At 37.9% G+C, this 13,815-nt stretch overlaps 1 protein-coding gene across 1 annotated transcript; it reads right to left on the reverse strand.

The window, feature by feature from the left end:
- Positions 1–5,478: 5,478 nt before the first annotated feature.
- Positions 5,479–13,740, reverse strand: LOC106169072 (uncharacterized). The gene is made up of 9 exons (XM_013548378.2): positions 13,581–13,740; positions 12,200–12,304; positions 11,507–11,780; positions 11,136–11,185; positions 10,372–10,467; positions 9,985–10,149; positions 8,468–8,604; positions 7,815–8,034; positions 5,479–7,354 (listed from the first exon to the last, which is right to left on the reverse strand). The coding sequence occupies exons 2-9, from the start codon at positions 12,246–12,248 to the stop codon at positions 7,314–7,316; spliced, it is 1,032 nt and encodes a 343-aa protein (XP_013403832.2). The 5' UTR covers positions 12,249–12,304; positions 13,581–13,740; the 3' UTR covers positions 5,479–7,313.
- Positions 13,741–13,815: the final 75 nt, after the last annotated feature.

A 13,815-nucleotide genomic window follows, 5' to 3' on the forward strand; every position in this document is an offset into this window, starting at 1 on the left:
ATGATGCACATCCAAACATTTTTTACATGTGAACAATCCCAAAAAACATACAGAATATTTCCGTAGCGGTACTGCAAAATTCCCAAATTCATAAGATAAACATAAGTATTGAATAGTCTATGATTTATTCTGAATTGGATCAACTTCACTTTCGTGTGATCTGTTTCTTAAATGTTATTTCCCAAATATCAGTACTCAAGGTTTTTTTTTTAAATATGTCTGCCATTCACCTACACCTTTATCTAGTGATATTATATGGCTTTGGAGGATTTTTTGCGAAAAAAATCTGGATGGTTTGGTAACTTGTTTAATTGAGTCAATTATTTCTTGGAATGCTATGTGTAATTTCCTTCCATGGAAAGAGCCATTCAGATGGTAAGTTCTTTCGAATTCTGCATTAGCCCAGAAAGTTAGTGTTAAGGTTGATTTTTTGTTGAGTTCCTCTAGAGAGAGTGGATTTCAAATGTCATTTATAATATCATTGATATAAAAAATAGTTTTTCAATTTCTTTCAATTTTTGAGTTTTGACATAATGGTTGTGACAGGATTTCATCTGGGGTTAAATTGGGATTTTCCTGAATTTCAATCAAAGAACCAATAATCTTTGCCAAAAGGGATTAGTAGTTGCTTTTAGTATTTTTAATCCACCTTTTGTAACTACCGATTCCTGACATTTCGCCGAGAAAAACGCTTTCCACTTACTCTTATTTTCTTTATAAAGAAGTCTTTTAAGACATGTAAAGATTAGGGCCTTAGTAAAATTTTTATTTGCGGTACCTTTTACCGTCCATTTTTGTAATCAGACGCCATCCTTGCTCATTTTATTTTTCATCTTTTCCCATTCCTCATAAAGTTAAAAATGATATGCATATTTTAAAGTATTGAGGGAGGGGGGGGTAGGAGAATTTATACATTCACTACGTAAGATGTGAAATAATAAAGGTTTAACCACTGTTGACTTTCCAGATTTCCAAGATATTTTTTATTTTGTTCAATATTTTCTAACAAGTTTTTTCACATTGTATTTTGTCAGTTTCTATTCTCTACCAAGTAACTTAAATACACCTTCATGGTTCTATTTTAATTCTTTTTTTTAATCAATGAAGTTCAAAAGTTTCTGTTCACACCCAAAGGCCGTTAGATGCCATATCTTACTTCCACCAAGGCTGCTCTACAACAATATAAGAGTATTCTTGCGAGATGAACATATCTGAATCAGCACTACGGTGCCATGTCATCAGATACCATGTGCTCACTCTGGTTGGACTTGTGCGGAACAGTGGACCCTTGTGGACACATTTGCCAGAAGCTATTGACCTGCCCAGAGTTGCCCCAGTGTGCATGTAGGTTTTATAAAGAGTCGTAAGGTGATAAAAGAATGGAAATGACTAACTTTGAATTCGCACATGCTGCCTTGCGGCAATGTTTTTGATCGGATGTGTGTAAACATCACACAGTTTTTTCAACTTACTGGATTAAAAGTATGAATATCTTGCTCAAAAGTGTAGTTCTTAGCTAGTATTATAGATTTGCCTTACTTAATAGACTAACGCAGCTTTGAATGCTTGTTGCTAGGGTAATATGCTACCTAGACACTGAGTCTAAGTCTAGTGATAGTACTGATGCCCTGAAATATAGTTATTAGCATTACTAAACCATTTAAACTGGACAAGAAAGGTCTAATTATAGCTTGTTACTAAAGAAATTCACTTCCATAGCAACGGTTGCTAAGCAACGCTTTGAAATTTTGGGCACTGCCCTTGAAAATGATCAGCATAGTCCAAAGAACTAAGTGCCAAGTTTCATGCTTTTTCCACATTTTGAGCAATTTGGCCAATATATAGCACCAGTCAGCCAGACTAATATACAGGTACACATGAACGGTGAATGGCAGTACGGTTCCCATATGATTCGCACAGGTGGGGCGCTGAAGTAAGTGTCTGGTTTCTAGTTTCAAGTTCCGTTTTTCAAAAACGAACCTGGCAACCAGAAACTAGTGTCGTTTTTCAAGCGGACTACCATTCACCTCACACCGGTAGCTTTGACTTGGTAACGTCTCAAATGTGTATTTTAAAATCCTTTACACTGGGCGGCGTCCTTACTGCGTTCTGTGTGCAACCATGAAACTGGCATCGTTGTGGTCGTAAAAAGGAGGCACAAACATCGCTTTGGTTGCAAAATTAATGTTCAATGATTGGCCTCTTGTGGGCACGTAAAGTGTTATTGTTTTTTTCTCTCAAACAAGGCGGTACTACGGGACTCAGAAAGGACGCCGTCCAGTGTTAAAAGGGGCTTAATTAACGATGACTAAACTAAAAATCTGTTCAAAGTGATATTCAAAGTAATGCCGATATAGTTATTTGATGGTGAAAAGACAGATTTCAAACACAAAATCAATGGGCATAAATTTTACCACTGTATGCTTACAATAACCACGTTAGCGGTGGAAGGTGAGTGCGTTGAAAAAATCACAAAGTTTAAAGGGATAATAACTCTTCGTATGAAATCTATATTTCACAATTAAAACATCGTAAACAACTCATAGAAATAAAATATATTCTGTTTTACTACAAAAACGGCAGTTATAGATATTATTCTGACATCTGAGCTTGTCATCAGACCACGTGACCTCCACATATGGCTATACACTGAAACCATCTCTTAAGAGATTATAACATAAAACCAAACTTTTAAGAAAAAAAAAACAAAAAAACAAGGACTATCTTTGAATGTAGAAATGGATCTTGGACGACTAGACGACAAAAGGTCCATGAATTTTTTCTAACCTTTGTACAGTCCGAACACCAGCCGATCTCAACCGCTTTACAGCACACTGCCTGGGTTTCTTTAACCACAGTCACTGTCACCATGGCAACGGCAAGTAAGGTGACGAAATAGCCAGCCATCGCCTGAAATCATCCAACAAATGGACGCTGTTCAAGTGTACCGTTAAGACTGTTATTTTAGAAGGAAAGACTAAAAACTTTGAAAGCTGTTTTTTTTTCGACAGCTGAGTTTTCAAAATCATGATAATAAAAGTTAGAATATCCAGATATGAATTGAAAAAGAAAATGTTTACAATGCACATGTGCTCTCAAATGGATGTCAAACAATCTTCAAAAACAATGAAAATATTTCATGTGCAGTATTCCTAGGTCATGCATTGCTATGCAAGACAGTACATATACAGAATATGCACTGTTCTACGCCTTAAATCTTTACACCCAACAACCGCAAGAAAAATACGACCCAAACTACGTGTACTTTTCTGAATTTTATATAATTTGTCTGGGGATTAAATCAGCTACGACAGAGAATGGAAAAATCATCTAAAATAATCTCAAAATCCGGATCCGATGGTTTAATTCACTCCGAAAACTCACGTTTTCTGTTGTTTTTTTTTTTACACTTAATACACCAATAACATATTTGAGACAGTGACCGTAAAAATGCAAAGGCTAACCTTTCAAATAACTTAAAACTTACCGGTGAGAAAAGCTTCAGAATGTCGAGAGTGGAGCTGCGAAAACTGCTGAACACAAGTCTACCGGAAGTGAGACGAAAGTGGTCGCATTAGAAATCTTCAAAAGATCAACATCAGATATCAAACCCTTTTGTTTCACTGTGATATCAAACATGAAAGGAACGAGGAAAAACAAATTTCCTGCGAATATTCCGGTTGTCTGTTGGCACGTTCAAACTTAATGCAACTTAAACCGGAAATTAACCAACTGACGTCACCAGTAAGTATTACTCAGGTTTTATTGTGTGTCTCTATGGTATCTGGTCTACGTCATTAAGACGTCTTTACGTTAGATCAGTTCTGAAAGTAGTATTTGTTGAGTTGTGTTCGTTGTTAAGTGAACGAGTCATAACAGCGATCTGCTTGTGGACATAATTCGTATATATCAAAGTGAGGGGGTTCCGGGCGACATCCCGCACAGACTGTCACCACATGACACCGGTGACAACTCCAGATTAGTTCACCTGTAGAAGAACTTGTGATTAGGTAAAAACGTCGTGAATTTCGTTCCAACGTTAGTTCCAGTATAAGAATTTATTTTTTATTACTCTTGCTAAAATGAAAGAATATTTTGGAAAACAGAGATAAAATTTACATTTCAAAGTTCTTTGAGAAGGCTGTCGCAAAACCTTCTATATAGCCGGCTGAAGCACTGACCAATAAACAAAGTTACGAAAGTTGACTAAACTTCTTGTTTGTTAGAATTGTGTACCTTGTATAATACAATACTTAAATAATAGGTCACGTGTACATTAATGACGTGGCCACTGGGGTTTGCAGGTGCAAAGCAGTTTTGTTCTGCATATTTGAAGGGTGTCCGCAATGCTTTCACTCCAAGCATGTAGGAGAAATTGGTAATATTTGTGAATGTAGTGTTTTGCACGAAAACAAAAGGATAGAAAGACACTAAAGGCACTGTCTGCAGTGGCGGATTTAGGAGGTATGCCAGGGGGTCCTGATCCCCCCTTGGTTTCCTTAAAAATCACACCAACGGCTCCCACTTGAAATTAGAATTTTGACCTGCTGAATCATAGTTTTAACCCATACCATATGGCACAGTTCGCCCTCTAAAATACTTTCAGCGGGCCTCGAACCCCACGCCAAGGGGGTGGGTGGGGTGGGGGAGGGTCAGGTTGGCATCCGTGGCCTGTCATTCCTAAAAGCTAAACCCCCCTTCAAATAATCCTGGATCCGCCTCTGGTCTGTAATAGCATTCAGTGGCATAGCACAAGGCAGTATACGCAATAAGGCATCATCATTGGTCGTACACGTGAAACCACAGCCAGGTATGTCCGAATACCTTACAAAATAAATGTCCAGGACGACTAAAAACTCGTAGATATGTCATCTGTTGTGGTACTTCAACAAATGATAATAATAATACAATACCAGAAACAGAATCTGTTTTTTTGTATTTCTGACAATCACGCAGAATGAGTTATCCATCTACAAGTCCTAAATACATTAAAAAGCATTATTTTAATCCTTGTCTATAACTTCTGACAAAGAGAGCACTTGTCCTTAGTTTAACCAGTGTTGTCAATTTAGAGTGGTCTGTTAAAACGTAAAAGCAGATGCTCTTTTATAGATGTATGTACATGTAGTTTAACCTTCTGAACGTTCTGAAGGCACACGATTCGTCTTGGGACAGCAGGAAGATAACCATGTCTTTTTTCTTCTTGAAATCATTTACGAACTTCAGTTAATCACTCGATGTTTTCATGTTTCATTCAACCCTGCTACTTCTACGTGCAAAGGTTCATTTGTTCACATTTTGCTTAAAAAATATGCTTTTAATATTTTCCATTAATGATCTTATTACTCAGGCCGTATTTTTAAAAGGATTTTATCGGATATGATGACTCTTTTCATCCATACCTGTTATAATTCTTCCGAAAATTATAAGGAAAGAATAAGAATAATAGGTGTACTGAAACTGTAGTGAATAGAAATGTATGCGAAAAAAGCTCGTTATATTTCCACACTATTTGCCAGCTTGATAGCAGGCTTAAAGCTTAGACCTGGATGCCTTTAATGTGGCATACAGGCTATACCTATCTATGCAATATACTGGTAGTTCAAAACAACTTCAAAGGTCTTCATCAAATGACATAAATTATAAACACTGTGAGACAAATGAATTGCTTGACGCTTGTTGAATGGAAATAAAAACAAAGCAGCAAAGCTGTCAAATGTACAGACAAAGAGCAGAAAATAAAGATGACGGAAAAGGTCATTTTGTTAGTTGTGATGTCAAAATAAATATTGCTTATAAAAGCACGGTCAATCAACACTAAATTTTTATCATTCAAATCAGGCAATACGGTCAATACGATTACAGTGTCAGGACTATGAGAGTTCAAATTCACATATTGAAAATCCCACTATGTGAAAAATGATGACAGTGCATAAAATATTATTACATAATGTTTAAAGATATAAACACCGAAACTATTACTTATGTGGAAATACAGAAAATGTACAGATATTCAGGTAGATGGGAGTTAAAAGTTACATCTTGAAAATATTAGTGTTTGAAAAAAAAAATTAAAAAGAAAACACAAAATTGATAACACATTTCAAGGATAACAGATCGGCCTGTTGTCATGAAATTCTCAGAAGTGATCTTTCTTACTAAAATACAGGTCGAGTATCAGCTTGTTCAGGCCATTTTTACAAAAGTTATGTTTTTTTTTTGTTGCCATATATACAACACTGATAACACATTTCTAGGAAAACCGATAAGCCTTGTGTCTTGAAAATAACTGAAGTGATCAATCTTTCTAAAATACAGGTTAAGTTTGAAAATCGGCTTGATCAGTTCAGTTTTGATGAAGTTACGCTTTTTGTGTATGTGATAGTTTTTCATCAGATTTGATTCTTAGGCATGTTAACAGTCTCATTATTGAACTAATTAGACATGTGAAAGTGTTATTTGGACATTTTCTGCATTTAACAATATTGTTAGTTGATTATATAAAAATGATGGTAAACCTGTTATTGTGTATTGTGTAATAAAGCGTCAAAAATGGATATAAACTAATATCACTGCAGTTTGTCATTCACTACGTTTAGTTTGGTCAGTCTGTAATTGTCCCTTGGGTAATCACCAGCTTAGTTCAGAGCTATTAAGTCACTTACCCAATTAAGTTTCAAGTGGTCATTAAATAAGATTGCATAAAACACACATGTTTTACACACAAGATTTCCCTGTAAACTCCCATAGGTTTAGCTCTCTACCAGATACAGTTTTGAAGTCTAAATTAACAGTGCCACATACTTAGGAATCAGTGATAATTATGCAGGTAAATGGTGTTTAATTTTGCAAATAAATTTACAAGAGAAAATTAGTTTTGTGCAATGCCAACATTAAAGCTATAGATGATTAACAGTGCCATATAATCCTCAAACTCAATGGGGTTATTTATATCATGTTAATAAAGCTAGATTAAAAGTTTGAATGGAATTGGGATATTTTTGTTGCGTATATGCTGAAAATAAGAGAAAAAACACCATTCCTTTTGAAAAAATGGCCCGATCATGCTGATTTTCGAACTCAACCTGCGTTTCATGAATATTCATCAGTTCTGTAAGTTTCAAACCGAAAGGTAAACGGTTTCCACTTATCGTATTATCGGTGAAAGTGCACGGTGACGGCGACGACGGCGACGACGACAGACGCAGGTGATGGCTATATGTACAGACACACCTGTGTCTGTACATAAAAAGTCACTTATATTCGTAGTCTGTGCAGATTAGTTGGCTACCAGCAGTGACTTTATCGCGCCTCTAGGTGTCCACGCACTTTACCCTTCCTCTCTCGTCTGAGGCTAAAACGAAGAGAAAAACGACTTAGAAACCACACAGAGCTCTGTCTCATTTTGTTATAATTTAGAAGCTCAGTCCTGCTGATTTAAAAGAATAATCAAGATATGAGGATTTTGCTTTAATTTTACTGATTGTATCGTCTGTAAGTTAAAAAGAGTTTCAGAGTTTGTACGATGACTGATTTTATTGGAGAGAGAGAGAGAGAGAGAGAGAGAGAGAGAGAGAGATGGCCCGAGCCGTGTGATGTAACCGAGTTTAGAAATAAGTGGAAGATGGTCATGTCTATTTATCTCTATTTAAAATGTGCCTATTTAACTCTTCATTTGTTTGTTTGTTTGGTTGTATATTAGTTTACTTGAAAGGGTCACAGCAAGAAGAATATATATCGCATTATATTTGAATGAAACCATACTTACAAATAAAAACAAATGAAGGAAAAAGAAAGCAAGAAAGAAAGCATACCGTGTGTGTCATTGGCTCGCTGACACAACTTCTTGAACATCCCGCTGGAGACGATCTTTTGGAAACCAGTGTTCCAGTGCATGATGAAGGCACTGTCTTTTCTGGTCATCATCGAGTTTCCTCGCAGACGACAGCTAAATTCGGACCCTGTCAACTTGGCGAGCGTTCCGGCGGCAACGTGACGGTCAAATGAGTGATCTCCGGCGAACAGGGCATCTACCTAGGTTAAGGAATTAAGTTATTCACATCAGTATGTTGCATTTCTCCAGACTAAGGAGAAGCAGAGTATTCTTCAAAAGGAAATTTGTAGATGAAAAAGATGAAAACAATAAAGGTGCTGATAAGCAAACGGTACGGCGCAGCATGCTTTCAGTGGGTGCCTGGATTTAATTATCAATATGTTGTTTTCATAAAGAAATAAATAGGTAAGCGGTTGGTTTATTTGACTGGTAGATAGACAAATGAATAAGCAGATAACTAAATAAAATTACTCAATTAAACAAACAAACAAACAAACAAACGAATAGACCAATAAACTAATTTTTTTCACAAGTAATAAAAAATAAATTAAGCACATATACGTGTATATACAAATAATCAAATCTAGTAACGAAAAAAGAGGCCGGCCATAAATCAATTTTGTCTATACTTACAGTGCTGTTTGTGACTATATCCAGCATATCCTTAATGGCGGTCACATACACTATCTGATTCTTGGCCAGTATCTTGCCCTGTATGGCGCTTTGTCTGGCAACACACTTCTCATCTTCCGACCAACCGTCCAGAAACCCTGGAGAGAAAGATATTTTGTTTATGATCTGTTCAATCTACAGCTGGAATGAGAGTTGGTGCTTTACGATATAGGGTATCTTCAATGACAATCTTCAACCACGTCAATACAGATCTGCTGGTTGGTATAAAATTATTGTCTTTCGTTACAAGAAACGTTCTTATCACTTGTATACAGTCCAGTATGTTTTTTCATCTTCTTTGTCATACACTGTACATAGTGTCTTCAATCAGCAGTTATAGCGGAGCTGAAGTTATCTAGTATCTCGGTTTCTGGCGAGACTCATTGCAGTTACAGGTGTAGATGTACATACTGTACAGTACATTGTATAGCCTCGACCTGAAATATGACGTCAGACCTTCCTTTCTCCCTCCCTCCTTCTATCCTACCTCCGCTAAATCGTCAGGGAAGTCGAAGCTTTTGTTTCTTTCGACACAGGCTTACCAAGTCTTGATATGATGACTAGTATAGTTTCCAGAACAAAGTGATACTGTTCATCAAAGAATAAAATTTGACTTTCACGCCAAAACTCATATCTAACGGGCTAACCGGCCCCCCGATTTACCGACCTTCAACCTTCCTCCCCTGATACTCGCCATGACTAGGTAACAATTTCTGAAAAAGCCAAAGATCAAAACGCGCGCTTGCTTTCTTTTTTTGCAGATAGGCCATTCGTTCTATTGCCTAGACTTCAAGATATCGTGAGACTCTCGTGCTTTGAAAGACACTATCTTCATATTGTGTCAAGATGGCTGACTACCGATACAGAGGTTGGCAAAGGACTGCAAATATGATTATTTTTCCGATAACGATTAACGCCATTTATCCGTCATATTATGTTTTAAAAATTTTATTGTCCTCATACAAATTTAACGAGGAGCGACCCAAGCACTTTGAAAGGGATTTAAATTGTACACTGGATGTCTTTAACTGGACTGTCCCACTTTAAAAAATCGACAACTTAACATCCTGACTATCTTGTAAGAGAGTCTCCTAAGCAGACACCCCATACTCGCCACATAACTAAACAGGCGAAAGCAAACGTGTGGAGAACAAGTAACAGAGAGGGACTCGAACTCCTGTAGCGTAGTGCCACGTTATTGGAAACACGTATTAAGCACCTCTCAAAGTGGTCCGGTGTGTCAGGAATGGTAGTCCGCTAGGCACCGTAGCCTGTTCCCGATTACTTTGTACAGGTGACATATTCGTCCCGTGTACAAACCCCAATACTCCGGATAACCCTAACCTGTGCTTAGCATTTGGATCCCGGACTTCCATTTCTAGGACTATCGTTAACAACACGTACACCAGCCCATACCAATTCAGAGTCCCGGTGGATGTGAAAAGTTTCTAATTCTACCAAACTATAAAACCACCCACCTATCTTCTTGTTCCTGATATCCAAGGCATTAAAGTTGGACCCTGGTTTGGTGTAGAAGAACGACCTGGATTTGGGGCTGAAGGCGTTGGAGAAGGAAAACGTGCCAATTCTGTCAATATTCGCTGACCATCCCGTGCAGGCGTCATACCATTTGGCGTGGAGACCTGGAATTGTAACACATGTGTAACAATTGGTGTTTATGATCAGATCCATATATTAATTAATTAATTAATTAATTGATCATGATAGATTATAATGAGAGTTGAGATGTTTTGGAGGAGGTCTACGCTCTCTGAGTGCTTTGCTGATTCATCTTATTCGTATTTTTATCTGTCTGTAAAATCAACGCCAGAGCACTGACCAAAACTTTAAACCTCAGAACTCACCCTTCCCACCAGATGACCTCTGACCTGCCTCGGACATCCAGCAGTTGGAGTAAGGGTCCCAGATGGTATAGCAATTCATTTGAGCCGCACCACACACTGGAAACAAAAAACAATTAGACAGGGTTCCCAGCCTTAGATCGATCTAACAGGATCGGTCCATCTCCACAGATCGGTCCTTCGCTAAATTGCTTTCAACCCAAGCGGCTTAGACGTCTGGGACGCCCACTAAAGCTGCTAAACGATAGTTAATGACCCCCCATCAGCCTCAGCAGGCGTGACAGATATCTAAGCCACCCCAGTTAATTGCAATTAAGCGAGAATCCCCTGGGAGATACATGTAGTTCGGTCCAAAGTTAGTATGATAGGGTCTGGGAATGGTCTCTTACAGAGGCCTATAAGTGGCGACTGCATTTTTGGAAAAGAGAATTGTCAGAGGGCAAAATTTTAGGGGGGATAGAGCCAACTTGACTTCTAAAATTTCGTCTTAGCTTCGACGTCGCCTAAACAGAGCATGAAGAGAAAATGGACGACAAAATAAAAGGAAATTTTGTAAGTGAATAGCATTGGACGTCATTGGTATATATATATGTCATATTGTTACATTTTAGAGTGCGTGATACGTGACTTGAACTTCGTTAGAAATCAAGCACTAAGTTTTTAGCTGCAAAAGGAAGTTTGCATTTAAATTTGTATCAAACACACTACTAACCATCACTCAGTGGGAAGTTTCCCGCATCAAAACTCTATGGAGCCAATGTATTTACCTGCTGCGATAAGGTCATGATGAAAACCAGCCAACACACCTGACGTATCACTGCAAAGTGAAGGAAATATTTATAATTACATACTAAAGTTTAAAAAACTTTTCTGGGAAATATTTACGAATACACCGTTTGATGATTGTTATAAGTAATAAGAACTTTTTCCAAACGTCATATATGTACCTTGTGTATATAGTTTGATCCAGAAACACGTACAGTGTAAGAGGAAAAACTAAAATAATAAATAAATAAATAAATAAATAAATAAATAAATAAATAAATAAATAAATAAGTATGGCATGGCCCCTCCAACCCCCATTTCCCTCCTCCCCGCCCCCCTCTACTGGCAAAAACCCACACCCCACCCCTCTTACATATACTCATGCGCCCCGTAATCATGTCCTATGGCGATGGTCCATATTCTCCCCGGGAAATCGTTTCGTATGGGAACCCCGCCCACCGTCTTCGTGGAACTCATGACGTCACTTCCTGTCTGGGAGCCGGCAGCAGCGTTGACGGAGTCACCTGCACTCTGCACGACGACACTCGGGGTGGCGGGTCTTGAGAGCGCAACAGCGGCGATGATGAGTGCGACGAATGCGATTGTTGCGCAAACGATGATGATGATCCACAAGACTAAGTTTGATGCTGTAAATAATATACCATGACTCCCGTGAGTTCTAGTTATCTGTTGGTCTTTATATCAACATTTGCAAGTAGTTAACCTGTATACTGTGTTCTGAAGAGGATTTTCCTGAATTGAAATAAATCTTCCCGTCAGACAGCCTGAGACACTATATAGTCTCACCTACTATCTTATTCCGACACATTATGCCCGATTCTTGGTCCAAACGAACCATGTCTAAACCAACAGTCTCGTTAGCATATTTGGCCAATGCTTTTTTATGTAATTTATCTATTCTATAGTGACACATTTATTGAATATTTTACTCAGTGGATTGTTCTTTCATGTTTTTAATGACACTTTTATCACTCTTTTACAGTACATGCACAATCCAACTTTCAGTTGCAAGAATACATGTAAATATAATTATCATTAAACTTACGTCCAGTGGCTGTGGTCAAGCCTTTCCTGTCACTGGTCTCTGTCTCCATGGCAGGTATGGGACGCTCCCGCGGTCAACAGGGGTCTTAACTGGGTGTTCTATAGCCTGCACAAACAAGTATTAAACATTAAGTGGGTGCCTGCTGGGAGATACTTAACCCAATGTAAGCTGATATGTTTACTGCGGTATCTATCCCTTTTTACAGACGCGCACCTTTAACATGTCACCAACACAATGACTCGTCAATGCGGGGACTGTCATAGTGTACCTACCGGTGAATAAAATCCAGGTTACGGCCTTGGCACAGTGATGCACAAATACAAATAGCTAAAATACAAATTGTTCAAATCTTATTGTACTCTCTGTCTGCAGCCTTCATTGCGTAATGGATACTGTTTCCAGGGGCCTTTTTAAAAATTTTTAAAACCTTTTAAACCTGTTTTAAACCTGTTTTAAACTTGACTTTCAGTGTAGTATTCCCGTATTACATGTATCATCTACAGTGAAGGAAGCGTGTGAGGATGGAGGACCCGGCTTCATCTAAGAACTAAAGTCAAAAGTCAGACTTAACATTGAGACCGAAAGTTATAGCCTACTTAAAGGGATAACAACTGTTTATATAAGATTCTAAATTCCACAATAAAAACATTGTGAAGAACACAAAAAACTATTAAAAACTCCATTTTTACCACTAAAGCGGTGGTAATCACAATTATTCTGAAATCTTGCCATCGGAACACCTGAACCTTCATAGATGGGTACCCTAATCTCTTAAGAAATAAATACCAAAAACACACCAAAAATCTCTCGTCTAACTCTGACTCTCGAAACGGATTCATTAACCATAAGAAGGTATGAGAAAGTCGTTGTTTACCCCGGAATATCCGTCATTTGGCACTTTTCCTGCCACAATGAACAGTTGTTTTCTTTTTAATGCTCTGATAAGTCGGTTTTACAGGTGCGTATAATGGCCATCGTTGTAGACCTATATTTACTACACTTGAATGACTACTACATATGTAGTACTTTCCTAGGATGACTTTGACTTTTTTTCAATCTGATGTTTACAATCATCTTTGGGATTTAGTATTGCTTGGGCATTTTTGGCATCTTTGTATGTGCAAACTTCCTTTTACAATAAGTACAAGAATTTTAATCACTTTGTTCTAAGTAACATATGCAAATTATCTCATTTAGACCACCGAGGAGACAGGTGCGCTAATCTACTTATATACCCACTGATCAGGTGCCCTAGATCCCCTCCCTCCCCCTCACACAAACCATTGTCCAATGACCTCTCCATCCCCCTGATTATAAGCCAAAAATACCACTTTTCCTCACATCCTGAAATGTTTAGACAATATAAATATAAACGACCTACCCTATTTTCTTTCTAGTCTTTATTGCTGCACCTGTAGTACAACAGTTATCGCTGACCTACGCTCAGTCTTTTTTTAGCAAACTTGTGCTTTAAATTACCATATAAATAGATACCCCAGTCCCATACTAATGTTCTCTGCATACCGCAGTGTTCAGTCAAGGTCACGTGACAGAGCCGAAGAGTACACGAACACTGCAGACCAAATAAAAGGTAAAATATGAATATTTTTTCTCTC

The sequence above is a fragment of the Lingula anatina genome, chromosome 4, assembly GCF_051362555.1.
Source record: "Lingula anatina isolate TDL-2025a chromosome 4, LinAna3.0, whole genome shotgun sequence".
Classification (NCBI taxonomy): domain Eukaryota; kingdom Metazoa; phylum Brachiopoda; class Lingulata; order Lingulida; family Lingulidae; genus Lingula; species Lingula anatina.